This window comes from Quercus robur, chromosome 1 (assembly GCF_932294415.1).
Source record: "Quercus robur chromosome 1, dhQueRobu3.1, whole genome shotgun sequence".
NCBI classification, from domain to species: Eukaryota; Viridiplantae; Streptophyta; class Magnoliopsida; order Fagales; family Fagaceae; genus Quercus; species Quercus robur.
In genome coordinates, this window is record NC_065534.1 from 16,856,850 (window position 1) to 16,884,823 (window position 27,974).

At 35.0% G+C, this 27,974-nt stretch overlaps 2 protein-coding genes across 5 annotated transcripts; both read right to left on the reverse strand.

Annotated features, from left to right (window-relative positions):
* LOC126723491 (molybdopterin synthase catalytic subunit) lies at positions 1-11,224 on the reverse strand. Of its 3 annotated transcripts, none has more exons than XM_050426978.1 (3): positions 11,079-11,224; positions 6,224-6,277; positions 1-971 (listed from the first exon to the last, which is right to left on the reverse strand). In XM_050426978.1, exon 3 carries the CDS (start codon positions 834-836, stop codon positions 228-230), a length of 609 nt encoding a protein of 202 aa, XP_050282935.1. In that variant the 5' UTR covers positions 837-971; positions 6,224-6,277; positions 11,079-11,224; the 3' UTR covers positions 1-227. The 3 variants fall into 3 exon arrangements, with proteins under 3 accessions (XP_050282935.1, XP_050282918.1, XP_050282924.1); XM_050426961.1 differs by lacking the exons at positions 1-971; positions 6,224-6,277 and adding exons at positions 7,693-8,472; positions 8,595-10,241; XM_050426967.1 differs by lacking the exons at positions 1-971; positions 6,224-6,277 and adding an exon at positions 7,693-8,472.
* A 3,393-nt stretch (positions 11,225-14,617) lies between these two features.
* Positions 14,618-27,629, reverse strand: LOC126723509 (stomatal closure-related actin-binding protein 1-like). Of its 2 annotated transcripts, none has more exons than XM_050427030.1 (13): positions 27,435-27,629; positions 26,405-26,704; positions 25,921-26,049; positions 25,423-25,515; positions 23,507-23,647; positions 23,051-23,119; positions 22,419-22,502; positions 20,446-20,626; positions 17,997-18,113; positions 17,538-17,596; positions 16,084-16,218; positions 15,084-15,233; positions 14,618-14,980 (listed from the first exon to the last, which is right to left on the reverse strand). In XM_050427030.1, the coding sequence occupies exons 2-13, from the start codon at positions 26,684-26,686 to the stop codon at positions 14,936-14,938; spliced, it is 1,485 nt and encodes a 494-aa protein (XP_050282987.1). In that variant the 5' UTR covers positions 26,687-26,704; positions 27,435-27,629; the 3' UTR covers positions 14,618-14,935. The 2 variants fall into 2 exon arrangements, with proteins under 2 accessions (XP_050282987.1, XP_050282995.1); XM_050427038.1 differs by lacking the exon at positions 27,435-27,629 and adding an exon at positions 27,285-27,434.
* Positions 27,630-27,974: the final 345 nt, after the last annotated feature.

Here is a 27,974-nt window from a genome sequence, read left to right on the forward strand (position 1 = left end):
GGAAGAGAATCAAGAGATGCTACATGTCTCCCACTTTCAAGGCGATTACAAGAATACTCCATTATTTCTAAGGGGAAAAGAAAATGACAATTAAAAAAAAAAGTGATAAATTATAGATTATCCCAAAAGCTTAAAACTTGTTAGGGAAATATTAAATTTATTCACTTAACCATTATTAGGATCCTCCCCATTAAGCCAGAAAAAGAAAAAGAAAAGAGGTCTTTCCCTTACTCAACTTCACCGGAGCCTTCATGACCAGTGCTGTTGTTGGCAATTCCTTCTTCATTGACCTTAACCTTAGTCCCACAGCAGCCCTTCTTGTCATGCACCTCGGCCTCAACCTTTTTCCCACAGCAGTCTCCATCCTTCTTTCCAAGCTCCAATCTCCTCTCAAGGAACTCCGAATTCTCCTTCCAGACCTCTCCATTAGCAAGAACCTCCTTCTTCCATATAGGAACCGTCGCCTTTAACTCATCAATCACATACTTACAAGCATCCAACGCATCAATTCGATGAACAGACGAGATTGCAATGAAGACACTTGTTTCTCCCACTGGAACCGGCCCCAGCCGGTGAGCAACAGCAATGGAGTGGAGATTCCAGGATGATCTAGCAGATGAACAAATGGATTTAAGGTATCGAATTGCCATTGGTGTATATGCCTCATATCTTAGCTCCAAGACTACTTTTCCTTCAAAGGTGTCACGTGTTGTGCCGGAAAATGTTGCTATTGCACCAGCTTGTGGAGCGCTTACATAGTTTATGTACTTGGCAAGGTCAATTGGATTATGCTCTTCCAAGATTTCCACTAAAGTTTTTTCCTCAGCAGCCATCATTTGAGGGACAGTTGGACTTATTCTGAGCTCTGAAAGATTGAGTTAACTTATATTCCTTCGCGTAGATTTCCAAAGAGTAATAGAAACGTGTGGTTCAGTGGTCCAGATTCCAGAAGGATGGCAATATCAGCCACACTGTTTGCATAAGGAAACAAGGGGGAAGATTGGTGTATGAATTTGGAATGTCAATATCATGACCCAAGCAACAAAACTTAAAAGAAAAAAAGGTTTAATGACATCATAATCGGAGAACTTTTTCTTTTTCTTCTTTTTTTTTTTTTTTTTTTTTTTTTTTTTAAATATATATATATATATATACACACACATAAGCTAGCTTTAACTTCAAGGAGAGGACGAAGGGGAAGGAAAGATCCGAAATAATGACCTCTTCATGAGGTGAGTTCATTAGAAATAAGATTTTATTGTTTCTTTCTCTTATGATAAGAAATATGGCACCAAATAAAAAAGTAGTATGACAAAAGTTTAGCGTCCACAATCAGAGATTCTTTGTTGAAAGTTGGAAAAGGCAGTTTTCATCTTAACTAGCACACAATTAAGCCTTTCAGAGCTTGTTCATAGTTCATAGAATTATTCAAACTGACATCTAGACATAATCAGATCAAGTTGTAAATGGGAGAAAAAACTCTTGCATGAAAATCCCTCATAAACTGAATTTAGTGTTCTGCTTAAAATAAAAATACAGACCATTTATATGGTTTGGATTTGGAAGAAACACATTCTCTCTCACTCCCTTTTTCAGTAACAAAATGAAACACTCTCTTATAAAGGAACACGCCACCTAATATATGAAAGGGAAAATTCATGTATTAATTCAAGAAGTTCAATTGAGGTAAGAAAAGTTCTGGCTTTAATAATCGCTCTTGTTCAATGAGAAAGCACAATTTTGTCTTTAAACTGAAATTTCTCTGATGGTCAAAATGTAAAATTCAGAAAATGAAATTTGTTAAAAGTAAATTTTAGCATGCCGTGATTTTAGAACAGTCACAAAAGGCAACAGCATGCCATGATTTTAAAACAGTCGCTAAAGCCAAACATGTCAATGGAGGCAGTAAAGCCACTGAGACCATAGATGATTCAATTTCACAAGTGAATAGCAAAGATGTTATATGAGTTTCTTAGCAATTTAACTAGGCACAAGACTAGATGGGGGGCCCAATCAAAACTTTTCCTTATACAGAATTGAAGACAATGTTCACCTATAGGCAACAGTAATTACACTTTTGAAAACACCCATCATACAACAGTTACATAGACATTTGATAAATGGTTTAAACACAAAATATATGCATGTGTGTGTGTGTATTTTTATTTACCAATAAAATAAGGTAAGAAAATGCCATAGAGTTCTTCAGCCAGTCACTGGTGCTTTATCTATGTCATCTTTTGCAACTGAAACATTCAAAAACGCTACCAAGGCATATTTTCAATATTACCTAAGAGTACAAGCACAGACTGATGCCAAACAATGAACTCTAAGGGGGGGACTTGTGTTTGAGAAACAAAAATAAGAAAAACACAAAGGACTAAGACCTATGAATCAACTAAGGTTTGCTTTAAATCAGCACAAAGCTTTGGAAAAGAAAAATAGAACCCAAGACTCACCAGTTCACCACGTTGAGTTTCTTGGAATCAACAAGTGTAGGAAAAGGATAGGAACCTATCAATCAGCACCTAGGCTTCCTTGGAATCATCACCAAAATCTGGTAAAATTCCAACTCAAATTTTATAAATCCCTGATCAACTATCTAATGCTGATTGTTCAGTCCATGGCCTTTTGATAGGCTCTCCAAATTACATCAACATGGAAAGAAAATAAACTAATGCCGAGAGTACATAGTAATACTTATTGCCCTGCCATGTTGATCAATGTATAAAAAATTATGTCCAATTATAAAATATATATACCTAAAAATAAATATTAATTGTTGTATCCTAGCCATGTCGTATCCTAGTTTTTCAAGAAATGTTGTGTCGCCGTACTAGATATCGTGTCGTTCTACATATTGTGTCCGTATCCATGCAACATAGCATAGTATATGGAAATACAAATAAAACAAAATCTCTTTAACAGCATCAATCAGCACTAATCATCATCAATCACAATCAATTAGGTCCAACAAAATCAATCAAATGGGTCTAATTTAGTGTCCACTCTAACTCTCCTGCGGTGGGAGACACTCAATTCCTATCAATGTAGCTCATGTTGATATTAGATGGCTGGGAAACCTTGGGAGTGAGTGGGGCTTTTTTTTTCCCCACATGGGCCAAGTTATGCTGAACTGTTTGTTTGTTTGTTTTTTTTTTTTTGATGAGTCAGGTTGAGTAATGGGTGAACTGGGATTGGAGTTTTTCCCCCCTTCTAAAAGGTCAGGTTGAAGGGATTGGGGATCGTTAATGGGTTTGGTTTTAATCTCTAGAAAATGGATTTTGAGGGCTTGGTGGTGGTGGCAGCTAGTCAGCCTCCCCAGTGGGCTTTGACAATGTTTGGGATATGTGGCTTTGTGGTCAAAGTCAACAGCAGAGCGATGGGTCAAAGACAGAGCTTCAAGTTGGTGTTTCGGCCGACATGTTCACAAGATTGCGATTACATGAATCAGTAAATCTTTTAATTGCATACCCAGATCAAATCTGATTGGGGCTGCCTGTTAATGTGAGTTGTCGGATCAAGAAACCAAGTTTAAGCTTGGTTGCTGCTGATGGGTTGGGTGGTGCCCAAGAGTTTGAGTCATGAGCTTACACTGGTTGGGTCATGCTGTGACAAGTGGGTTGTTAGTGCTGACAGAGATGGGATGATAAGTCTTTTATGGTTTTGTCCGGCTATGAGGGTTTATTTGGGCAAGAATAACACATTGTTGAATAAGACATTTGGGGTTCAAACCTCGTCTACACCAAAAAACAACTGGTGTTTTGGGCTGCTGATGATGATGATGATGATAAAAAGCAATCATCATAGAGCAGCCATAAGTTGATTTCTATCTTGTCTATCAGGGGGAAAAAAACCACAATTTTGAAAGGCAACAATGGCGGCTTAAGGAAGTTTGGGTGGTTGGGGTGAGAGTGATATTTTTGGCTTTGATGGTAGTGGTTTGGGGTTATGCACTGTGGGTCTATCACTGATTCACGATGACAACAGGTTCCCCCCCCCCACCCCCCCCCCCCCCCCCCCCAACGACCATTCCAGTCACAATCAAGGAGGTATATGGTGGTTTTATTGTTGTTGTGGTTGCTATTTGGAGGTGAAAGGGTGACCAGGGTGGTAGGATTTGGGCAGGTTGGGGTGATTTTGGGTTTATGGGCATGGGTCAACTGATATTATTATTGTTATGAATGATGGTGTCTTGGTTGTTGGTGTCAAAGGAGGAGATATCTCATATATCGGATATATATCCTCCATTTCACAGTGTGTGAGTCTGTGGCACCCACACATTGTAAGGAGGTTGCATATATCCAAGACATGAGATAATTATTGGTGTCGAAGACGGGCAACTGATGGATTAATGTTTGTTTGTTCTAATACCAAAATTGATATAGGATAAAAAACTCTTAAGAGAGGACTTGTGCTTGAGAAACAAAAAGAAGAACAAAACAAAATGATAGGATCTAAAAATCAATTTCTAGGAGGAATGAGCTCTAGCTAAAGCAACACCTCCTTCCCTTGCAAGTGCTTAAGTGGAGGATGGATGAGGTTGTGGATTTTAGAGGGGCAAAATTAAAATAGAATATAGAAAACTAATTATCAACTAATATTATAATTTATTAATCAAAAATTTAATGGCTGTAAGAAGTATAATGTAAATGTGAACTATAATTGAAATCGGTACTAAATTTTTTCAGATTTAGAACAATATTTGGAAAATCCTTTTCAATACAAGTTCATTTAGGATTAAATTGGGACTTAATATAATTTAATTATGTACATGTTTCCTGGCAAAATCAAATAGCTATAGGTATATATTATGAATTTCATATGATTAAAATATATATATAAAATATATATATCTATATAATCATTGGTGTATTAACTTAAATGATTGATTTAAACAAAAAAAATTTAAAATGTAACTTGGTATGTAAAGAGCAAATTGAAATTTAGTAACTTTAAAAAAGGAAAATATAATCTATAAATCCAAATACAACTCAATGATATTACATTATTATGGAAAGAATTTTAAGAGAGATCAAGCATTGAAATATAACTTCAATATATATCACATTTCCTTTTATAGGTGGACAACATGGAGGATTTTTTTTTACTTAGAGAAGTCAGTCAAACAGTTTCTTAGGGGAAGGGACAAGAAGCTTATAAAGAATACACGGTAAATAATTTTTTGGGAAGGGTCAGGTAGGGTAAGGGGGGCAATTGGCCCCCTGGCCCTGCCCATGACCTCACCCTCCACCTAGACTTATAAGGGGGAGGAGGTACCAGTTGAGCTAGAGCTCCTGGGAGAGGCCATTCAAAAAATAATATTACAAAAGAAGATTTCAACTAGATGAAGGATTCTCTTAACCTAGACCACAAATCATAAGATTGTAAGCCATTGAGTCAATAACAGTGAATTAGTCAGTATTCCACAATTTATTTAGGCTCTGGTTGTTTTGTTGTAAAACATTTTTTATGTAAAAATGTTTTCAATTGAAAATGTTTTCTTTTCTGGTGTTCAGTTGCATTCCTAAAAATGCTCTGAAAAATATTTCCAGGTGTTTGGTGTGACGTTTATTTCCTAATTTGGGAGTGCCTATTGAGGACTTTCAAGGGGTTTGCAAAACCAACATAAGTACTGCATAAATTTGGTGCTAACTTGTGTACTCAAATGCTAATTTTTTTTATTAAAAAAAAAAAAAAAAATCAGCTAAGAATACATTGGGGATGTCTAAAGACCAACTCAATCCGCAACTCAGTGATTCTTTTCATTTTTTTGTTTGCAACATGTGGGATCCTTGAAAAATGAGAAAAAAAGAAAAGAGAGAGAGAGAGAGAGATCACATTGCAGATTGAGAACCTGAAAGATAATTAAAGCAACTATAAGGATGAAGAGGGAAGAGGAAAAAGAACACAAAAGGTACAATGACTAGTAACAACATTTAAAAAAAAAGATGAAGAAGATATTAGCAACAGAAACTCCAAGATGTATGTAATATTCATGTAATAAACTTGATTCCGGGACCATGGGCATGGATATCTGCAGCATGCCTTTTATCAAATACATACCATACAGCTTGTCCAACTAAGGACAAGAGAAGCATAGTTTTGCTTCAGAAGAAGTTCCGTCAGATGTCACTTAAAATGTTTTGCAGTTTTAGGATATCAACGATGTACACACAATCAAACAGATTCTATTTCAGCTAATGATGTAAAGATCACATACCTTTAACAATGAAGCCTAATATCATAAGACTTTGGGATCTATCGAAGCACATGCCTATACCAACAGAAATACTCAAGTTAATCAACTATACAAAGAAGGCAAAGCATAAGTAGTACAAAACCAATTCAAAACATATAAGAAGCACTAGAAACTTGATAAAAAGAAGGCAGTTGCACAAACCCAATGAACAGTATATGCTCACAATTATTGTCAATTGAAGGCACTTATATGTTCTTTAAGCTAACACAAAATAAGGGCAAGAAGAAATGGTAACACCCCAAAAAAGGAACTACATTAAAGGTAATGGCCCCAACCACCCAAACACACCAAATCCTACCTTCCAAGGATCATATTGATAATTTTCTAAATATATAAATAATAAAAAATTATTGCATTATGAGCAGACTTTCCGCACTTTCATTAGGCATAAACATAATGCAGCTTAAAGTGCACCAGTTTAATAAAATATCCCAAATGGAAATAATCATGGAAGAACAAAATGCAAATGCAAGCAACCAATATTCGGAATATGGAGCGAGAAAACAAAAACCAAAACAATTATGAATTGCAGGGTAAGTTTAACAACTATAGAACATAAAGGCACAGTATATAGTCTAAAAATTACTACCAACTAGAGAAAGTACCTCTAGAGAGGCTAATAGGTCGGTATGAAAAAAAAAAAATTAAATAATAAAAAAAAAGAACCCATACCTGTACTCTAATTATGAGAGATACTATTGAGATGGTTCAGCTACAAGTCAGAGCATACTAATCCACCTAATAGTAACCTCACTAATTATGATAGATTATATATTTACAATATATGCATGGAATGCATATTAGTGAACTGTACTACAAAACTCAACTGTGGTCGGATGAATTCAGGTATGTGACAAATCACATTGATAGCTTTCCACAGATATCAGAGGGCAAATTGCAATACTACCACATAACAAAGTTCAGTTTACTGATTCATGCTACAAACAAATGCACTACTCTCTGTTTATTTAGCACCAGTCCACAAGCACATTATAACAGGCAGCCAATATTGATAGTGAAAACTAGAAAATAAAGTATTTTACAAGAGTTCACAGCCTTAAGACTATCTCTGCTCATGTAAACTCCACTAATATTCAAGCAGAATTGATCATAAAAACAATCATCACACTGAATAGTAGTATAGTATTTCGGTGAGATATGACAAGGCCGAAAGTGCCAAAAGAACAAAATTTTCAAAATAAAAACACACACACACACACACATATGGCAATGAAATTTTTGAAGTTTTAAAAAAATGAGTTGTATCTTTTAACATTCAATGACCATGTTGCCAGAATCTGCAATTTGTTTGCTTAACAATAAAGGAAAAATAAGGAAAACATTCTTTTTAAAATAACAAAAGAAATAGACAAAGACTCAATCATACATACCTAAAGCAATAAACAGCAGAAGGCGCAAAATGAAATACATGAACAAATAAATCAAAATTAATTGCATCTAAAAACCATTATAATACAGAACAGTACTTGACCCCATTAAAGTATCTAACTCCATATAAAGATATCACTATCATAAATTCACTATCCATCATTCAATCAAGGAAAACAGATCATAAAAATTAAAACTAAAATTTTCTTCCATTGGACCCCACTTTAATAGGCTCAACATCATAGCTATTTCTTGCATCGGCAAATACTTCAGCCTCCAACTCTGGTTCATCAAGTGAAAGACATGCAGTCTCAAGCATGCCAGCACCCTCGAATGATTCAAAAGCATCTCCTCCCACATCCCACATTTTGTTCTCTCCTTGCATGTATTGTGGACTTCTTCTTGACAAGAGACGAAGATTGGTATGCACAAATAGTAAATCTTCAGCAAATTTTGGATTTAAATTGTCACTCTTGATCGAATTTATAAACGAATATGTACTCCAGTTCCTCTCACAGCAAGATAAGGAACAAGGTTGTCCAAGTAGTTTTATGGCTAAACTTTGTAGTTTGGGCGCTGAAGACCCATGGACAATCCACCAAATCTTTGGATCCATGATTCCTCTATCATGCGAGGAATCATGATCTCCAAACTTATCATACTTAGCTGCAAACTTTGCAAACTCAGTATTGACCTTTGTTCGCTCCTCAATATCTGGAAAATATCTTTTCATACATTTGTTCCTTTCACGAGAAATTTCTGCATCCCCATGGGGTGCAACACGGTTAGGAGCCTCATCAAGCCACATTCTGCTATAGTACCTAGAAAACAAGAAATGACAGCTCCTTGTAAGAAATCAATATAATAAACTTATCCTTAGTATAGATCAAATCATGATTATAAAACCTAACAAACATTAAGCATGTTAGAGCTCAGAATTCACCTTGGGTTCAATGAATGTGCCAAGCAATGAAGAGGCGTGTGACTTTTATCCCACCCATCAACTAATATTTTGTGCACTACGGAATAAAAGGTTGAATCCTCATCTTCCTGTGTCCCTTCATGTTGATATATAGCCACATTTACTCTTTCAATTGTCGAGTCCCACATATCATATACACAATGAAGAGATGGCTTCTCTGCAATAGCAACCCTTAGCATTTGATATATGGGATCCATAAATGAAAGTATGTAATCAATCTTTTCCCACCATAAGTGATCTAATACTTTTTCCTTCACAAATTGTGCCTTTTGAACATTATCAACTTCCAGACGAGCCCATCTATCACTATTAACCATGTTCTCAAGGTCGCTTTTAATGAGTTTAAACCTTTTGAGCAAGACAATCATTGTGGCCAAGCGTGTATCTGCTATTGCAAGCATCTTCAAATTAGCAAACAGTTCAAAGATGACTGTTCTCATTGAGTGATGCATAATGAAATTTTTTACTACCATAGCATCTGCAATAATAGTTGTAATCCACCTACATTCATCATATGTAACATCTTTAGCCTCTGTGTCTTTTGCTTCACATATATTTTTTATAACAAGATTGATGCTTTCAACCACACACGGTGTCCAAAAAATGTGTGGATATTGGGCCTCAACAAGCATTCCAGCAGCCCTACAAACAGGGGCATTGTTTGTTATCACTTGAACCACATTTTGGGGTCCGACCTCAGCAATGGTCTCCATAATCACAACAGCAAGAAAATTTTCATCTTCATATTTACCTTCGCAGTTAATGGCTCTCAAAAAAATTGGCCAATCTTCAGTTACTGCCATTAAACTTACAAACGGTTGCTCTTTTTCATCAGCCCATCCACCAATTATGATACTTACACCCTTCTCCTTCCATGTGTTTTTGATGCGTTCCAACAACCTCTCAATATTTGCTTTCTCTTTTTGAAGAAGTGTTGTTTTCAACATATTGATATCAGGGGGACAATAATTACTGATTAGATTTTCAGCAGCAAAAGAATATGCGCTTATGTAGTATGGATTTTGAGCAAATTGAAACGGCAAGCCCTCTGAATAGAACATCTTGGAAATCATAGCATCTAAGTGTTCCTTAGCATCAAGAGTCGACGATTTCCCTACAATTGCACATTCTGCGGCCTTTCTTTTCTTTGGCTCTAAACTCTCCTGCCTAGATGAACCAATGGCAGATGCCCCAATGCCAGAACAAGCACTAGAAGACCATGAGGTTACATTAAAAGGGGGCGGCGGCGGCGGCGGTGGTGGTGGTGGCGGCGGCGGCGGTGGCGGCGGTGGCAGTAGCAAAGGAACCAGTTCAAGGGGATTTTTTCTAACCTTCGGTTCAGCTTGATCCACTACCACTCTTTGCATTTCTCGAATATCTTGAGGTGTCACTTTGGAGCATCCCCGAATTCCTTGACCCGGTATTTTTAGCAAGTGAGACTTAACTCTAGTATATGACCCTTTAAAAATCAACTGACAATAATTGCATTGGAATTTACAATTCCCTCCCCCTACACCTATCTTGTCTATTTTCGTTACATACTTCCAAAGCGGGGAAATATCATCCTCAGCCGTGGGAGTGCTACTACCAGCAACACAAGTCATATTCCTAAAACAATAGGTACAAGTTAATCCATTGACAACCATCTACACCATAAACATCAGACACAAAGATTCACAAGCAACAATTAGAAACGCAAATACTCCTCTATATTAAATTGTTAGTCCTCTATTCTATTTCAGGATGCCCAAAATGTAGTCTTCTTCGAAAAGCTAATAAATAAATTTCGTGACTACCCTTTTTACTTCATTCAAAAAGTGAATACCCCTCTTCCACTAGAATCTAAATTAAAGAGGGTAAGTTTTCGAAAAGCGTATCTTTTCATTTAAAAGACATTGCATTAAACAATGTCCCCTTTAAAAATATGAACTTTCTAAACATGACCAATAACAGGGAGCAATCCTTAAGAGCTTCTGTCATACTTGGAAATGCGGCTAAAAACACATGATAATTGGCAAATTTAGAGCTCCATAGAGCTATATTCACATCGTTTCAATCGTTCCAGAATGCATTACGCATTGCTTCCGAATTCTAAATCTATTGTATGGAATTTTGGGTCCACCACCAATAACAACAACAGCAACAAGAAGTTCTAAATGGACTAATTTTCATACCATAAATCATGCTCCTGAATTGAGAACTCTAAGACCAAATTTTATCAACTCAGTTCAGAATTTCTAGTGGTATTGAGAGAGAGATAATGCGTTTTTCTCAGATGGGTATCACAAACTTAACAGAATAACAACTTTAAAAGATATATTACAAAAATAAAATAGTATAAAAATACATAGACTCAAATCGATATTGAACGATGTATACAATAGAGAGTAGCTAAAAATTTGTAGCAAGAAAAATGAAAGAGAAGTTAGAAATAACATAAATCACCTTTTTAAGGGTTTTGTCTTCTTCTTTTCAAGTGCTTGAGTGAGTCCAGCAGAAATGTTAAGGGTTTCGTTGTCCACTCATAAACCTCGCTACTTCAAGCGCCTTTTTTTTTCTTTTTCTTTTTCAACGCCTTCTATTAGTATTAATGTATTATATGGGAGTTTATGAAATAGACCCAGTTTTATTTTCTAGTATTTTATAAAAGGCACTCATATTTTACTTTAATTACAATAAAGTGCAAACCCTTTTTCCCAATGTTCAACTTAGTTGGTGTTGACTTCCAAGGGTATCTTTGGGAACGCGCATGGATTCGCATTTACACTAGAGAAAGAGGAGGGAGAAGAAGAGAAATTAAATCATTTCCGTTGTTTGGGTAGCATGATGGAAAAGGAAATTAACTAAATTTGTTAAAAAATCTATCACTTGGACCCACATTTTTCCTTCCCCCACATTCATTTTCTCTTCTCTTCTATTCTCTTCCTTCAAACCAAACATAGGATTAAGGGCATATTTTGGAGGAAGAAAAGAGGGGGGAAAGTTCCCTCATATTATAAAAAGGCATTATAACAATCAGATTAGGACTGTCTCGTCCCCTCTTTATGACGAAGAGAACTCATGTGAAACGGGAGTAGAGTAGAGTGGGTTTGACTCATTTTAGGCAAGTTTTAGGTATTTAACCGTTCTTATTAAATTGGCAAAATTAGGCATTTAGTCGCCCTTGTTGAATTGACAAAATAATGTAAGATTTTAACTAGTATAACGTTTTGGTGCAAAGTTGAAAAATATTTGGGGGGTTTGCGGAACAATATTAAATTCAAAACTGTTAGTAGTGAAATCAACATAAATTGGGTACTCCTAGTACCGACATATGCTTATGTTGCTAGCAATTCCATATTGACGACCTGAAAGGGACAACACTTTTGTACATGATAGAAGCATAACCAAGGAAATAATGAAAAAGAAAAAGTTATGTAGTTGGACGGTGTACTTTATACATTTGAATTTGGACCATGGATGCAAACCAACTTTCGATACACAATAGTGAAAGGATTTTTTTTTGTTAAATAGTTTTCCTTATCACCAAACCATAGTTAGAATTTAGTCTTAGATCAAAAAAATATATATATAGTTAGAATTTAGTCAAGAAATCTTCTCAAAATTTAGAATATTTTGTTATTGTTATTAATGGAAGAACTAAAATATTGATTTTTTCAAATATCAAGGGAAGAAAGTATTATTTTGTTTGTGGTGGAATATCATCAATATTTGTGTAATTTACAATCTCTTTTATACCCATCCATATCACTATTTCTGATTTTTTTTTTTTTTTTTGGGGGTAAAAACTATTTTTGATTCTTGCTATTTCCTATCCCGCCCTTGGAAACCACGAGTATAGTAAGTTTATTAAATTTCTGATAATTTTTTTTTTTTTCTTTTGTTATCAAATAATTTTTCTTTGTCATTTTGTTATCATTAGACGACAAGTCTCAACAATTAACAAGAGGATCGCTTTCTGAAAATGTAAGATGAGACTGTCTCTTGTGGATGCTTTGAAGAGAGAAATAACTGCACTCTCATTCAATGGTGTTGGCTCAATTTTAATTCAATCCAAGTCTATATGTTCTTAAGAGCCCTAGTATATGACTGATTGGCAAAAGCTTTAGGAAACCTTCATTCTCATTACTTTTTGAATTTTAGACACCATTTTTTTTTTTTTTTTTACAGTTTCTATGTATACCTCCCTTGTATCTTTCCCCCATTTTACAGTAAAACTTCGCAACCTTAAAACGCCTAAACATTCCCATCCCCATCCTAGTGCATTCAACATGTGCAACCACCTACATAGTTAGTTTATTTGACTATTATAGTGTACATAGATTGAAGTGTTGAATAAGGCATCATCAAAGAGAAATGTAAAATAAATATATTGAACTGTCATATTAACATGGTTTTGAAACTCGGACCATTCAAAGAACCAGACAAATGAGAGGTTTAAGGTTTTTGAGGTCCGACCGAGGTCGAACCGAGGTTGAACCGCGATAATGTCATAATTAAATTAATAATTATTTAAAATATAAATTAATAATTAAATTAGTAAAACATTGAGAAGATATATTATTTTAATGTATATAGATTTAATTATTTGATAAATATTCCTATAAAGTATCAAAAATTCCATATTGTTTTAATTCTCAATTATAAGTTATACATGATCCAATAGAACTCAGCCCATTTTATAATTAATAAAAAAATTAATCAATGATAACCATGAAGAGTGAAGAGGAAGTGACGTGAGAAGGGATGTTTTTAGATTAAGAGGTACTACATTAACAATATTTTCACAACAAATTATAGGTGGTTAGTTGTTATTGGTTCAAATTTGAACCTAACACTAAGATTACTTTTTTGCTCCAATAATAACACCCAGTAACAACCTGCCACTTAAAATTTATTGTAAAAATATTATGAAAATACTGTGAACATCTCATTTCTCTTTTAAATTTCTTAAACTTTTCAAATTGCCTAAGTACAATTCGTTTTTCCTTTTTCTGTTTCTTTTTTTTTTTTTTTCTTCCCTTTTTCTCCACTGTTTGATTGATTGATTTATCTCCTCCACCGTTTATAATTCTACATCTTTATCTCTTTCTTTTTTCTTTTCTTTTCATTGGTATCTTAAATTTTTCTCATCCACGCATTTAAAAATTTTACCTTCTCAATGCCTCTTTTACTTTCCCAATGCCTAGTTGCTTACACGTTTCTTCAGTGTTCCCTCTTTCTCTTTCTTGATGAACCCTCTTCTCTCTTTCTTCTTCACAAATCTCCTCACAAAACTCTTCATCTACCTCCTTCTCAGTCTCACTCACAGAAACAATCCTGGGTTTTTTTTTTTTTTTTTTGTCAAAAACTCTTGCAGAGCATTACATTGTCACCGTGCAGTGGTTGCTCCTTTCTTCTTTTCTTTTTCATTTTTTTCTTTTTTTCTTCTTTTTTGTCATAAAAATTTTCATAGAACCACTTATTGCCAAAAAGGAATTTTCGCCTGAAACTATCTAGAACATTGTGCGAGTTCAACGTTTGACAGAATGTTATGGTTGAAGCTTCAACAATGGTGATTTGGTGCTATGAGTCTGTAATGTTTTTATTTTTATTTTTAATAAAAATAGCTCTGACTTGAACTGTAAAACTGTTCACGATTCTCAAACCTAGACGGTTCAATCGTGGTTTGAACAGTTCCCTGCTTTTCTTACTTAGAACGGTTTGGAGAGGTGAAAGAACCATAATAGTGAGGTTCACGGTTTTCCCGGTCGGACCGTACAGTCCGGTCTGGGTTTCAAAACCATGCATATTAATCTATAAACAGCAAAGTTGCAAATTGTTCCATTCCATTTCCTTATCTCAAAACCATGCATATTAATCTATAAACAACAAAGTTGCAAATTGTTCCATTCCATTTCCTTATCCATTGCGCAACTAAATGTGTAATAAAAATGAGCTGCAGTATCTTCAATGAAAAATGCTGCAAATATAACTCCAATAGCAATCATCAATCATGAACCAGTCATCAAATATATCAATCATTCAAAACCTCAAGTGATGTTTTACAGATTTACAATGAGCTGCAACCATTCCTCAAAATGTAAGTGGGAAATTCTGTTAACACTCGGGACAAAAAGGCAAATAAAAAATTGCCTTGATGTTGGGAAACAAAATGGTAAAAAGAATCGAGGTAAAAAAAAATGTGGAACACCATATCACAATTATACAAAGCCATCTCTACCATTACAAACTTATAATACATGATATGTGGGAAACTCAAATTAATTACATTTAGCAAAAGTGAGATCAATGGAGGTCCATTAGGTTCCTAAAGGAGCTCTGTCGTCTGGGCCAGCTAGCATGATCTGACATTTTAAGTGTTTGGAATCAATAACACAAGCAAGAAAAAAAGAATAGAGACTTAATTGCTAGTAAGAAGTTTTAATATAGGCCATTGAGAACACATACATTGCAGTCGAAAGCAAACCTCCTAGCCAGCATAATAGCTGCATTTCTCTCTCTCTCTGATTCAAAAGCTACTACAAAAGAAAGACCTTTTTTTGCTTGCCAAAACAGTGCCTGTGCTGCAGCATTCCCACCTCCTCTAACTCCACAGAGCTAAAGCAGGAAAAGTGTCAGAAATAACCAACAAAATTTGTGACACATTGAAACAAAAGAAAAGATATTTGAGTTCTTCAACACAATAAAAAGTTCCATTCGAAATGAAAGAGAATTTAGTCTACAATAGATTGCGTGTGCATTTGGGATGAGCTGAATTTTTCAGCTAACCTACACTTTCAGCTTACTTTTGCTACTATTCATGGGTCCTACTGCACTTTTTTATACTATTCATGGGTCTCACTGTATTATTCAGCGAACTTTCACCTTTATCTACAATACTTTCAACAAAATGTTTTCAGTTTCAACTAAATAAACTGCTCCCAAACGGACATGCAAATCATTATTGCCAAGAATACAAGACCACTCAAATAATGATCTCAAGAACACCAATTTCAGCTCGACAACCAAGGTCTCCACTTCCTTAAGAAGTCCAGTTGCTCCTCTCCTTCGATACTACTCACAACAAGCATAGGGGAACTATATTCCAAGTAAAAAAACTACAGATTTACCAAGCCAGTTCCCCCACCCAAACAGAAGATCCACAACTCTTTCAGGCACTACCCACTGAACTCTGAACATAGAGAATACAAAGGACCACCACTCATGAGCTTTGTAATTATACTTTCCTAGACATCCTTCAATTTTGTCCAATACACTCACAAGAGAAGGAAAAATCAAAATTTTCTATTTTATTTGAGCCGTCAAATACATCTTTCCTTTTTTGATAAATCAAATGCTTCACATGGTATGCTTAAACAATATCTAGAGAATGAGTGACAGGAAATGCATGTCACATCACTCTTGGCCCTTTCATTAACAGAGAAAACGAATTTGAAATCTGCTATACCTGCATTGAAGTGGAGTAGTACTCTTTAGCGATTGTTGTCTTTCCTTTACGAAGCTTTATCCTCATCCTTCCCACATGAAGCACATGAATTGATTCTGATGGGTGATTTACACCATTCATCTGGGTAACAACCACCTGCAAAGTGCGATAAACAATGTCAAAACAGACAGCAGATCTACAGGTTCTAAAAATAGACTCAATCTTTTCCACAATATCCAGATATATAGAAAATCTAAACCTCAAAAGATTTAGACATGAAACAATGACTCTTTTTTTTTTTTGATGAGGGTACATGAAACAATGACATTACTCATGTTATATAAACATGCAAGATGTAAACACTTTCAATAAATCTAAATGGTCCTGTGATGTTGGTAAGTTGCAGACCAATCTTGTACATTGTAACTCAAGGTGCAGCACACTACCTCATTCTATGAAGGGTTCTGATAGGTACACCATATAGAGTGATAAGCAGTTCAATAAATACATAATCAAATAAGGTAAATAAATCTATCAAATAGAGCTATGTAATAGTGAGGTAACATCATAGCATTGCTTTTTAATATATACTCCCTCCATTCCTCTTTGTTAGTCCTCTATTTTATTCCCAAAATATGGTCTTCATTGTAGTAAAGGCAACATGAATAGTTGCTTGGAGGAAAGAAAAATCATGAATAAAAAGTGCAAAGATGCACCTCTCAAATAAACTTGGCTCATAAAGTGTAGGCCAGAGGAGAACACCATTTAACTTATAAAGCCTGCAGATATTTCATTATTGCTTTACCCCAAGGCAAGCATCTGACTTGCTTTATGTGACCTTGTACATTGTTTTTGTTTTTTTAATAAAGATTTTCAGGCTTTAAAAAAGTATATAATCAGACAGGCAAACACTATATCTTTAGGGCCTTGATCTAGATATGTATTCAAACCATGCAGAAATTGACAAGCTCTGAGCATGATGTAATCAACAAGTGGTGAGCTCTGTGAACTATATGCTTCAAATAGAAGATGTAAGCATGAGTTGTGAGAGGGTGAAATCTAGGTTTGTTGGGATCGTATTCAATTGGGCTTCTTTGCATGGGTGTAGACCTTCGAACTTATGTGATTTCATAGTCATTGTGTCCTTCATTTGAAGGGATACTTTTGAGTTTGAGTAGCTGGTATACCCTTTGTAATTATTTGTTTCAAATTTCAGTAACATTGACTAGTTATAAAAATTCAATCTTTGGCATCTACTCATGATATTTGAAAGAATAAAAGTTGACCAACCGCACACACTATAAATAGAATGGTAGACAGAGTATCATCAAGATCACCATGAAAATGATGCACGCTACCCAAAATAAAAGAACTTTAAAAGTTTTGACAATAAATATCAATATGTTGACATTGAAGCTAACATATAATTAGCTATGTACAGGAAAATAAATTTGAATAGAACTAGGACAACATACATTGAATTCAATGTCATGCCTTCGCACAAGTGCCTCCACATGGCTTCCCAAACCAGCAGCTGCACAAGAAAATACAACATAATTACACAAATTTAGATTTGACAAACAACTGCTAGTCCCAAAAGCTTAAGCTGGTAAGAAAGGGTTAATTTAATCATTTAGTCATTATTCTAACATTATACCTAACCAAGTTGAGCCCAACATGTGAAATTTGTAATTTTTTCAAATGCAAGACAAATAGAGACAAGGTTGGAAATTGGAACTCAGGACTACCAGCTCTTATTCCATGATAAACTACCACTATTCCCAAAAGCTTAACTAATTCAAAAAATATTAATTTAATCATTATTATAAAATTAAAATAAAATTTTGGAGTAAAGGAAGAGATTGAAACCTCACAAATTGATAATCAAACTCAAAAAAAAAAAAAAAAAAGGAGAGTCAAGATCAGTACAAGACCTGGATCAATGGGACCTGCAGTTGTCAATGTGATTTGTTGTCCTTCCCAAACAATATCGGCTTGCAAAATTCTCCCAACATCAAAAGGTTCAGGAGCATAAACTGATTTGGTAGCTCCTGAGGCATGAGGGAAAGTTAAGTCAGAAACATACAAAGATTGGAAAAAAGAAGTACTCAATTTTGCAATTTTGCAACTCTATGCATCTGATTTGATGTCTTAGAACAATGTAGGCAACACAATTACCATCATTAACAAATTTTCCATTTTAAAAACAAAAGCTGATTTGGGTACAAAAGGGCAAGTGATTATTATGTGAAACCTACGATAACTGACCACAAATATATAGAAAGTAAATCTAAGAATATGACGTGTTAACCGAACCAATAGATAAAATAATGAAACAAGTACATACAAAAAGAACTTGCAAATGTTGGCTTATTAATGACGGATGGTCATAGGCCAGGTGTGAGGCCCGTATATATAGTTTGGTTTATATATATATAGTTGGGTTTAAGTTAACACTTGGTGTAACTTTTGTCAATATTACACCACTTAATAGCTTTATATTGGATATATTTTTTAAAAACCCACCGTTGGATCACATTGTCTCCTTATATCCAACATCATAGATTTTTTTTTTTGGGGGGGGGGGGGGGGGGGGGGGGTGGGGGGGTTGGAATCTCATCTACAAAATGTAAATTTTAATTTTTTTTAAATTTAAAAACTAGTAAATAACAATTAACACATAAGTTGGCATGCTTGTTAAGAAAATAGAAATATGTAATCTAACAGTGCGATTTTCATAATATTAATCTAATAAAAAGTTATTAAGTGGTGTACCATTAAGAAAAAACTTAAATCAAGTGTAACTTGATCCTGATCCATATATATATAGCTAATACGTAGTGATTGGAATCAAACACAAAGCAATAGTCAGCAGCCAAAATAGGTCTATAGACAGACAGACAGACCAAAAAGATGTTTTGTTTCAAGCTGCAGAGAAACCAAAAAGAAAAAAAAAAGAAATCTTGCCCTCTCGAGTGATAGTTCAATGATCCCAACAGTAACTTGTTGGTCAAGCTTGGATGTCCCTACTCCAAACATCAGTGAAGATCGTGGAACTATCACTCAAGAAGTAAACAAACCTCTTCAGGTGAAGCTTATGGCTGAATTTCAAGAAGCTCTCACAAATAGAATTTGAGTACCATAGAGAAAGGTCATTTTTACTGGTTTCAAGTCAGTGGGTGATGTTCAGCTTTTGGAAGGTAAGCAAAGGGTGTCAGGCTATCATAAGAAAATACGGCTATGTCTTTATATATTGAGAGCGAACACCACACAGAGAAGGGAACCTTCATTTAAGGTGCCCAAGGCCTGGGATAAGGCAGAACAAGTCAACATCTAAATAAGTATTAGATCTACACAGCTGAGCAGGCCAATCATGAACATTACAGGTGTGACAGCAAGCCTTCCATCCCATTTGTTTTAACAACTTTCCTAAGGTCTCCTCAGTCCTCACCAAGAGCAACTGGACAATATCTAATTGAGTAGTGGATAGGCTACTTTCTAGCCAATAAACGATACCCTAAGCAATGCAAGAGGATCACAGTATTGACCAAACTTACTCCTATCCATCCTGGGGCACCATAGCATGTTTGGAATAAGAGAGGACATAATGGACATGACCACTCCCCTGGTTGCAAGATAGACAAAGGAAAAAAGTACAGGAATTTTCATGATATTTATTGATTCACAAAACAATTTTGGTAGATAGAGGTGGCAAAAAAGTACAGGAATTTTCTGAAGTGGTCCAAGCTTTACTAATAGATAGAGGTGGCAAGGATGGCAAATTGGGTAGGAACTGATATGTTCTCCTTGACACCAGCATTCTCGTGGTCCATTGAGTCCCAAGAAGGTTAAGAACTCCTAACTGTCCTCCCTATCTAGTACCACCAAGGCTGAGCTCTATAGTGGCTGTTCTCGTTCCTCCCGTTGATTGAGCTGAGCAGGCAAGATTAATGGAATGGGCACTTCCACACCCAGGATGAAGCTGCTAATATATGGAGAGAGAGTACAAAGGGAATAGGCCAGTAGGGCAGTGCTGGTTTGCATTTAAAGGTCCCATTGAATTTCTGTTTTTTTTTTTTTTTTTTCCATTAAAATCAAAAATATATTTTATATTCTTTGGGGACCATGTGCCCAAAACCTTCCACAACTATATTACATTCTCTGATTATCTATGTAATTATTCTGATCTTACATTCTGAATAACAAGTCAAGGATTTAGCCATTAAATTTGTCTGAAAAAGGAAAAAGCATTTAGAGAGAGAGAGAGAGAGAGAGAGAGCATAATCTCTTACACAGAGAATAGCACAAGAATGCAATTGCTATAGTAATCTATTCTCAAAAGTCCATAAAATGCGAAGCAGCAAAATATTACTGCATATATACCTGATATAAGCTCCTTTTTGCCACCTTCTGGTGATACACGATACCACTGAATCAAACATTTAGAAAGTTCTGGAGCATTGTCAGTGCAAGGTTGAATCCGCAAGTATGAACCTAAAGCTTCATGCCCATCTAATTCAAATGACTGGGAACCATTCTCCACGACCCTCTTGCTCTTTGCCAGCTGAACAGATATGAGGGATGGAAATTAAAGAGCATAAAAAATTAGGAACAAATGCTACATTTCCATGCAATATACAATTATTTATATAGCACACCACATAAAGTAAAGCAAAGCAAAGCAAAGGTTAAACCAGAAAGCCACATACACATTCACCACAAAGATTAAATATAAATAGTAACAAAAATAATTCACCAGCAAATCCCTACAAACAACAATAATATTCTATCATTTCTTGCCGTGTGAAACCCAATGACACATCAAATACAAATAAATTGTCGCCTGTGTCACAATTATAAAATCCCAATGTCAGTAACTTTTTTTCCATTTTTGGTAATTAATGCCTGATTGCATGCCCTTGTTGCAAAGGCAAATAGTAAAGCCTTAAGAAATAGGAAAAGTACTAAGAACACCTAGGCCAGAGATTTCACTATCATGCCCTTTTGGTGTTTTGAAGAATTTCTAGAGAGAGTAGAAAACAAAAAACAATCATGAAGAAACTCTACTACATGAATCATGACATCATGAAGGAACTCTAGCATCAATAAAATGATAGATACAGATGCATATAAATGATCATGTGTTGTTCAAATACAATACTACCCTGAGGGGATATTTAAGAGGGACTCGTGCACACCCTATACGCATATGTCACCCTTGTATTTTTTTTTTTTTTTTTTTTTTGATAGGTAAGAAAACTTGTATTAAGAGAAGACTACTTCATTAGAAAAATGAAGCAGCCAGAAAAAAAAAAATATGTACAAACAAATATGTCACCCTTGTCTTCAAAACAGGACTAAAAGCATTTAAAATAATATAATACGCATATGTCACCCTCCTCACTTTTTTTTTTTTTGATAGGGAAGAAAACTTGTATTAAGAAAAGACTACTTCATTAGAAAAATGAAGCAGCCAGAAAAAAAAATATGTACAAACAAATATGTCACCCTTGTCTTCAAAACAGGACTAAAAGCATTTAAAATAATATAAAATTCTGGCGTGCCTATTTACCGTATATGCTTCTCCATGTGTGAGAAAAGGAGAGACAGAGAGAGGGAAAAAAATGTCATTTGCTCAGATTGAATAATTAACATCCATTAGCATAAATGGTTAATGAGTGTGAGTGCATGAGAAACAGGAATCATATATGCCACCACAATCTTCCATAAGGATAAATGAAATTTCCTATTAACAAAAATTGCAACTCCTTATGCAAAAACATAGATTTCTTTTTATTGGTAATTTATGCACACACCCAGTGGGTCTCAAACCCACGACCACACCCTCCATCCCATTATAATAATAATAAAATTTAAAAAAAAAAAAAAACTTAAAAGGATAAATGGATTGCTTCAAGCTTTTAACTTAAGAACCCAATTAACTGCAGACTACCGTATGCTCATGCTAAAAGATCAACTAGCTTTAAAACTCGTTGCTTCCAGAGATGCATGCACTTGGCTCCCTCAAAAAATTCAAACAACATCCCAAAACAAATTATTCAAAACCCCTATAGAATAGATATGCTAAACAATACAACACTCTAATAAATTTTTAATAAGTAACAGAACACTCTGAATACAGACATAATAAATAGAAAACTTAAAGCAATAAAAAAATTGATGGAGGAAAACTACAAAGGTAAAACTGTGACTACTTCACACATGGATAATGCAGAAAAATAATATGCCACCAATAGATTAGGCACATATTAACACATTATTGAGCCAAGAATACATGGGAAGCCTATTAAAGTCATACAAAATCCTGCAAACATGGTGTAAAATAATAAACAAACCTCTTTCTGAAGCCTCAGAGAATGCTTTGACTTCTCTGCAAGCTGTGTCCTCAGTGCTCGAAGCTCAAGTTCCATGTCCATAACCTACAGATTAATGTTGATTCACTCGTTAATAAAAAAAAATATCATCCAATCAATACATTTTAAATCAAAACAGAAGTATGAAAGTAAAATAGAAATAAAAGTAATCTAATTCACCACATGGCTTGAAATGTTACCACTTATATTTACAATGCAACAAATTAAACATACTCAGGAGAGTTCAACTTTAATGGATACCTATAATAATTCATTGACAGAGTTATACATAAGAACAATTTGTCGTCTGATAGTTGAATAGCTGGTCTTTGTCTGGAACGTTATATCTGTAACACCAGATATAAGACCAGCTACTCAACTATCAGATGACAAATTTGCTGGAAAATCTATGACCAGACTCTTGGCAGGGTTGATGTCTAACACGGTTCTAATGACAACAGGAAATGAATTTCATGCAGATCTCCCAAAAACTAAAGCTCTTAGCAATTAGTTCAACTTAATTGCTAGTACAAAGCACACGGAGGGAATAATTCAAAAGGGAATTCTTGAGTTTATAATATGCAACAGATTTAAGACCAAAGGCTAACAAATACCTTGCTTGGCTGATGCAGCATGATAATTCGTCTAGCCTCTTGAACCTCCTTCATCAGTTCTTCCACATCCTAAAAGAACCAAATAAAAGATATTTGCTTAAAAAGTACAGAATAGAGAATAAAGATAGTGTTTTGTATTAAAGATGCACTAATTATTACGCATACAATAATCAAACACTAGAAACCAGCTTCAAGACATAAACCACGATGCAACTATCTTCCTAAATCCTCTGACAAATCAATTTAATCACCCATCCAGGTCCAAACATAAAAAAGTATAGAAATAGCTTACGCAACAAAGGACACATGCATATACACTGTAAAACTGGGTGCATCCGAACATTTTCAAATTAAAAAAAGGTTTGAATACTGCATCATTACTGTCATGATCAAGTGCTCTTAAAAATACAGTAATAACACAAACCTACCAAAGAAAAAAAAAGTAATAACACGTACCTGCTTCCCAGAGGCCCTAGACGTTCGTTCATGTTCCTGAAGGGCCTCTTCCACTCTCTGAACTGCTGCTCTGGCATTTTCTATTTCAGCACGAGCAAAAGCTCTTTCCTCATCAACAAGTTTCTTTGCATCTTCTGATGCCTACAAATGAATCCAAACAGTTAAAGTGGGGAAATGTGAAAAGGTAGAGAACTATAAACATTTCTCTTCAGATAATACATAAATGTAGAAGAGCAAACATTTCACGTAACACAAAACCAGCGCAAATTACAAAATAATTTATGTAAGAAAGATAGAGCAGGAGTTTGGAAGTGTATCAAGGAGCTCAAGGCTAGACTGAAGTCACCAAACGGGAGTAAATAGTTCAAAAGAGGGTGGGGGAGTTCTAAAGAAAGCCTTGTGAGGTGTATATGTTAAAAGCAATAATGAAACAGAAATGGTTTGTGTTTGTGAGATAGTAATTTTTGAAAGAAGCACAATAACATCAATTATACAATTGTTTAATTTGTACATAATTGAATATTAAGCGAAACCCACAGAGTGCAAATATAATTTTATTTGGGCATTTTATGAAATTTGAATTGGAATATGATACTATTCCATCATCTTCAATGTTGTACTAAATTGTGAAATAAAGATTCAAGGTTCTGTTCCAGTATAATCACCAACCAGATAAATAGGAATTGCTATTCCATTACAGCTTTTTTATTGTTTACATCTGATAGGTGCTTCCTTAACTTCCCAGGATAGGGTAGTACAGATCAAAGTTGCCGAGATTTAAAGAAAACAAAAATAAAAAACACATTTCTATCACATTTTAAAAATATTTGAACCCAACAATTAGATCACTAGAGGCCATACATGGATGATATTGGAGAAGGTGTCAGTATCAAAAGTGATATATCTACTCCACTTCTTTCATCAATATCATTTTACTAGAAATCAGCACCATTGTTTTCTGCCAAATCAAAACCACTGCTCTCCATTTTTTTCTCTCGTTGTTCCTTGATTCTTTAACATGTTCACCAAAATTTTTTGAGTGTTTCCATGTATTTCAGCATCTGTGAGTGTATGTGTGTGTGTGTAAACAGCAGACTATGAATTTTCACTGTCCTAGGTATTTTGGTTAGATCCATTGTCAGTTTCCTAGAAATAGACTTAAAAAAAAACATAAAGTTTCCTAGAAATCTAGAACATGTAGCACACTGACAGACTTGGGAGTTGCTGTCACCAGCCAATATAAGAAAGGAAGGCAGCGATCTTATAATGTCAGTCATGCATGTTTCTTCACAACCCAACCCTGATTATAGCATCCCATCATCAGGTGTCCAACTCAAACTCAAATGAACCCCAAGACAAACACAAAGCTCCAGTAAATGGGCACAACATCCTCCAATACCATAGCAATAACTGATTGTGAACTGAAAAAACTAATCAGCCAAAACTAGGGACCATGCCTCATGAAACAAAAGTCACTACTCACTAGTTTGAATCTCCCCTCACCTCCCCTTGAGGCCAAAAATTACTTATCTACCCAAAATAAAATAAAACACCTAATCAGCCAAGACTTCTATTAAAAATAACACAATAAACTCTAAGACGCTTGAAGGAAATACCATTTAGGAATTGGATGGCTCAGTTCCAATGAAACTTCCAGAGGATTTGATATGTGATAGTAGCCATCAAAACAACATCAGAACTAGTTCATTATAGTTTTACATGAATAACAAACTTACAACCTACTTAACAAACAGAAAATTAACTCCACACAAGCATTAAACTTATAATTTATTAGATTTATTTAAGTCATTAAGATGTATCTAACTAATATTAGTGATTAAAAGAATTTGCTTATAAAAATACACAACACAGAAAAATGTCAAATTACCCAACTTCTACTAAGGAATTCAGATCACCTGCTTAAGAAAATTTGCTAGCTTCTTGACTTCAGACTTTTCTTGTATTAACTCCCCTTCCCTTTGAGTCAGCTGTACTGCTAAAGCTTCCACCTGCAGGAAGTGGAAATAGTTTGATAGTCATTATTTGCTTCACTTATAAAGAGAGGAGATTTCAATTGATCTAAAGACCATTGGCTAAACAACAAGGGAAACCAACCCCAACCCCTCAAACACCATATTTGAACCCTAGACCTCCTTTAATAAGTAACACCAAGCTACAAGGCCACTGGTTGGAATATAAATACTTATAGTTTGTCTTCAGAGAGGCAAGAAACAACAATGGTTTTTAAGGGTTGAAGGCAAAAGGAAAAAAAATTATGGCTCTTTCCTCTTTTTGCAGTTTCATATATAAAATTACTTTTGAAATCAGGAACTCAAAGAATCATGAATGATACATGGCATAGGAATACTGAGAGGAACAAATTCAATAAAAAGAGAACAATATAGAAAACTAACCATACAAATAGCTTCCTCTACATCATCCTTGTTTCTACCCGCCACACGCCCTTTCAAGGACTCCAGTGCATCTCTAAGCTTCTTCAAAAGAACATGTTTTTCCAATGAAGCTGCTTCTCTTAGTCTAGCCTGAAGTCCAAAAATGACTGCTTATTATTTGGTTATCAATAATTCATTCTTCAGCAATTGAATTAAGAAAAACAAACTCTCCTTTCAACAGAGCTTAATACCCACTAATTGACATATCAGAAATGGGTTTATTAACTTTCCAAAACTTTAATATAAGATATCATAAGTTTCAAGAAACAATTTCCATAACTTTCCTTAGTCTCTTAAGTGACCAGAAGCTCCAAAAAAAAAAAAAAACATTGAAAATTTAGTGAATGAAACAAAATTCTACAGCAATGAACAAGTCTGGTACAATCAAAGCCGTTTGTAATTTCTGAAATTAGCAGAGACAAACAAATTTTAGAAAAAACTTAACCTCTTCAGACAACTTAGCAGCAGCAGCCAACCCCTTCTCAAATTTACTGGCAAGGTCTCGAACTGAGAGGCGTTTCTGCTGTTCCAACAGTTGTGCAGTCTCCCGGGCAACAACCTCCTTCATGGATAGCACTTTGGGGTCATCCGTCGCATCCACTATCTGATTGTTAGCTCCGATTTTGTAATTCGGAAACCGACTGGAATTAAACATCACATCAGCAGATACTGCCGGAACCGCCTCTTTTTGCATGGTGTCACCAAAATCACGAGTCACCCTCGTCATTGTTTCAGACCAGCTACTCTGCAAATCACCAAAAGCTAAGTTTAATGGAAACGAATTAACCACAAAACAAGTCTTAAAAAAAGGCCTGTAAACCTCATCACAATAGTAAATTAGAGTCTGCCAACCATATTGCTTCAATTACATAATCAATTTCTAAAATTCATCTGCTTGGTCAGTATGAAAAACCCAGGAAATGGAAGAAATTAATCGTTTTAAAATTTTAAAATATATAAAAACTGCAAAAAAGGAAAAACCTTTATATCACAGCTTAGTTGAGGAGTTAAACCATTTCTTAAAAAACTCATCATTTTCATATCCTTCTCATTTTTTCCATCGTCTTCTAGGCAACCAAACAGTCAGTAACAGCAAATACCAGAACCCAAACAAACAAACAGAACCCAGAAAGCCCAAATTCAATACCTTTTTCCTAATTTCAACACTGAAATCAAAACATAGCAATTTTTTTTTTTCAAGACACTCACACTGATCATTGCTAACTCAAACAATTACATAAAAAAAAATACCATTCACATAGCCATGATAAACTAGATTAAAATACACACAAAAGAAAAGAAAAAATAAGACCAAATGCAATTACCCAATACAGCTTAGAAGTAAAAACAAGGGCTAAGACAACAGAAACAAAACCCTAGTTCATAGAATTCCCTTTTTTTTCCCTCAACTTTTATAAAAAAGAGAAACAGAGAAAAAGTTAACAATGGAGACAAAAAGGGAGACTTGGACTTACAGATCATCACAAAAACATTTAACTATGTAGGGCTATAATAGATTCTTGGATCAGATGCAAGCCTAGTAGCTTCAACTTGGTTATCCAATAACCTTTGCCTGTGACAATGAAAGAGATAGAGAGAGAGAGTTTTGTGAGAGAATATGCAAAGAAATATGGTGGTGTTGCTTTTCAAAAAGCAAGGAAGAGAGAGAGAGAGAGAGAGAGAGAGACGATAAAGCCGTCCTCTAATGTTACGGTTTTAGTAGTAACAGTAAAAAAAAAAAAATTGGTTGCGAGCTAGTTTGAGTTGAAAAACTTTTTAGAATTGGATACTGTGTTGTGTCATGACTCATGCTTGTGCTTTAAACTTAAACCTCTTTGGCGGTCCCCACGTGTTGTTCTGTCCTTTTTTTATCCTTTCCTGTGTTTGCGTTTATGTTTCTTTTTTTCTCTTTCTCCTAGATTTTTGTTTCAATAATATTAGAAACCATAATTTTTGTCACAATTTTTACTACAATTTTACTCGTGTGCTAAGTCCTAAGCAGTGGAGTTGTACAC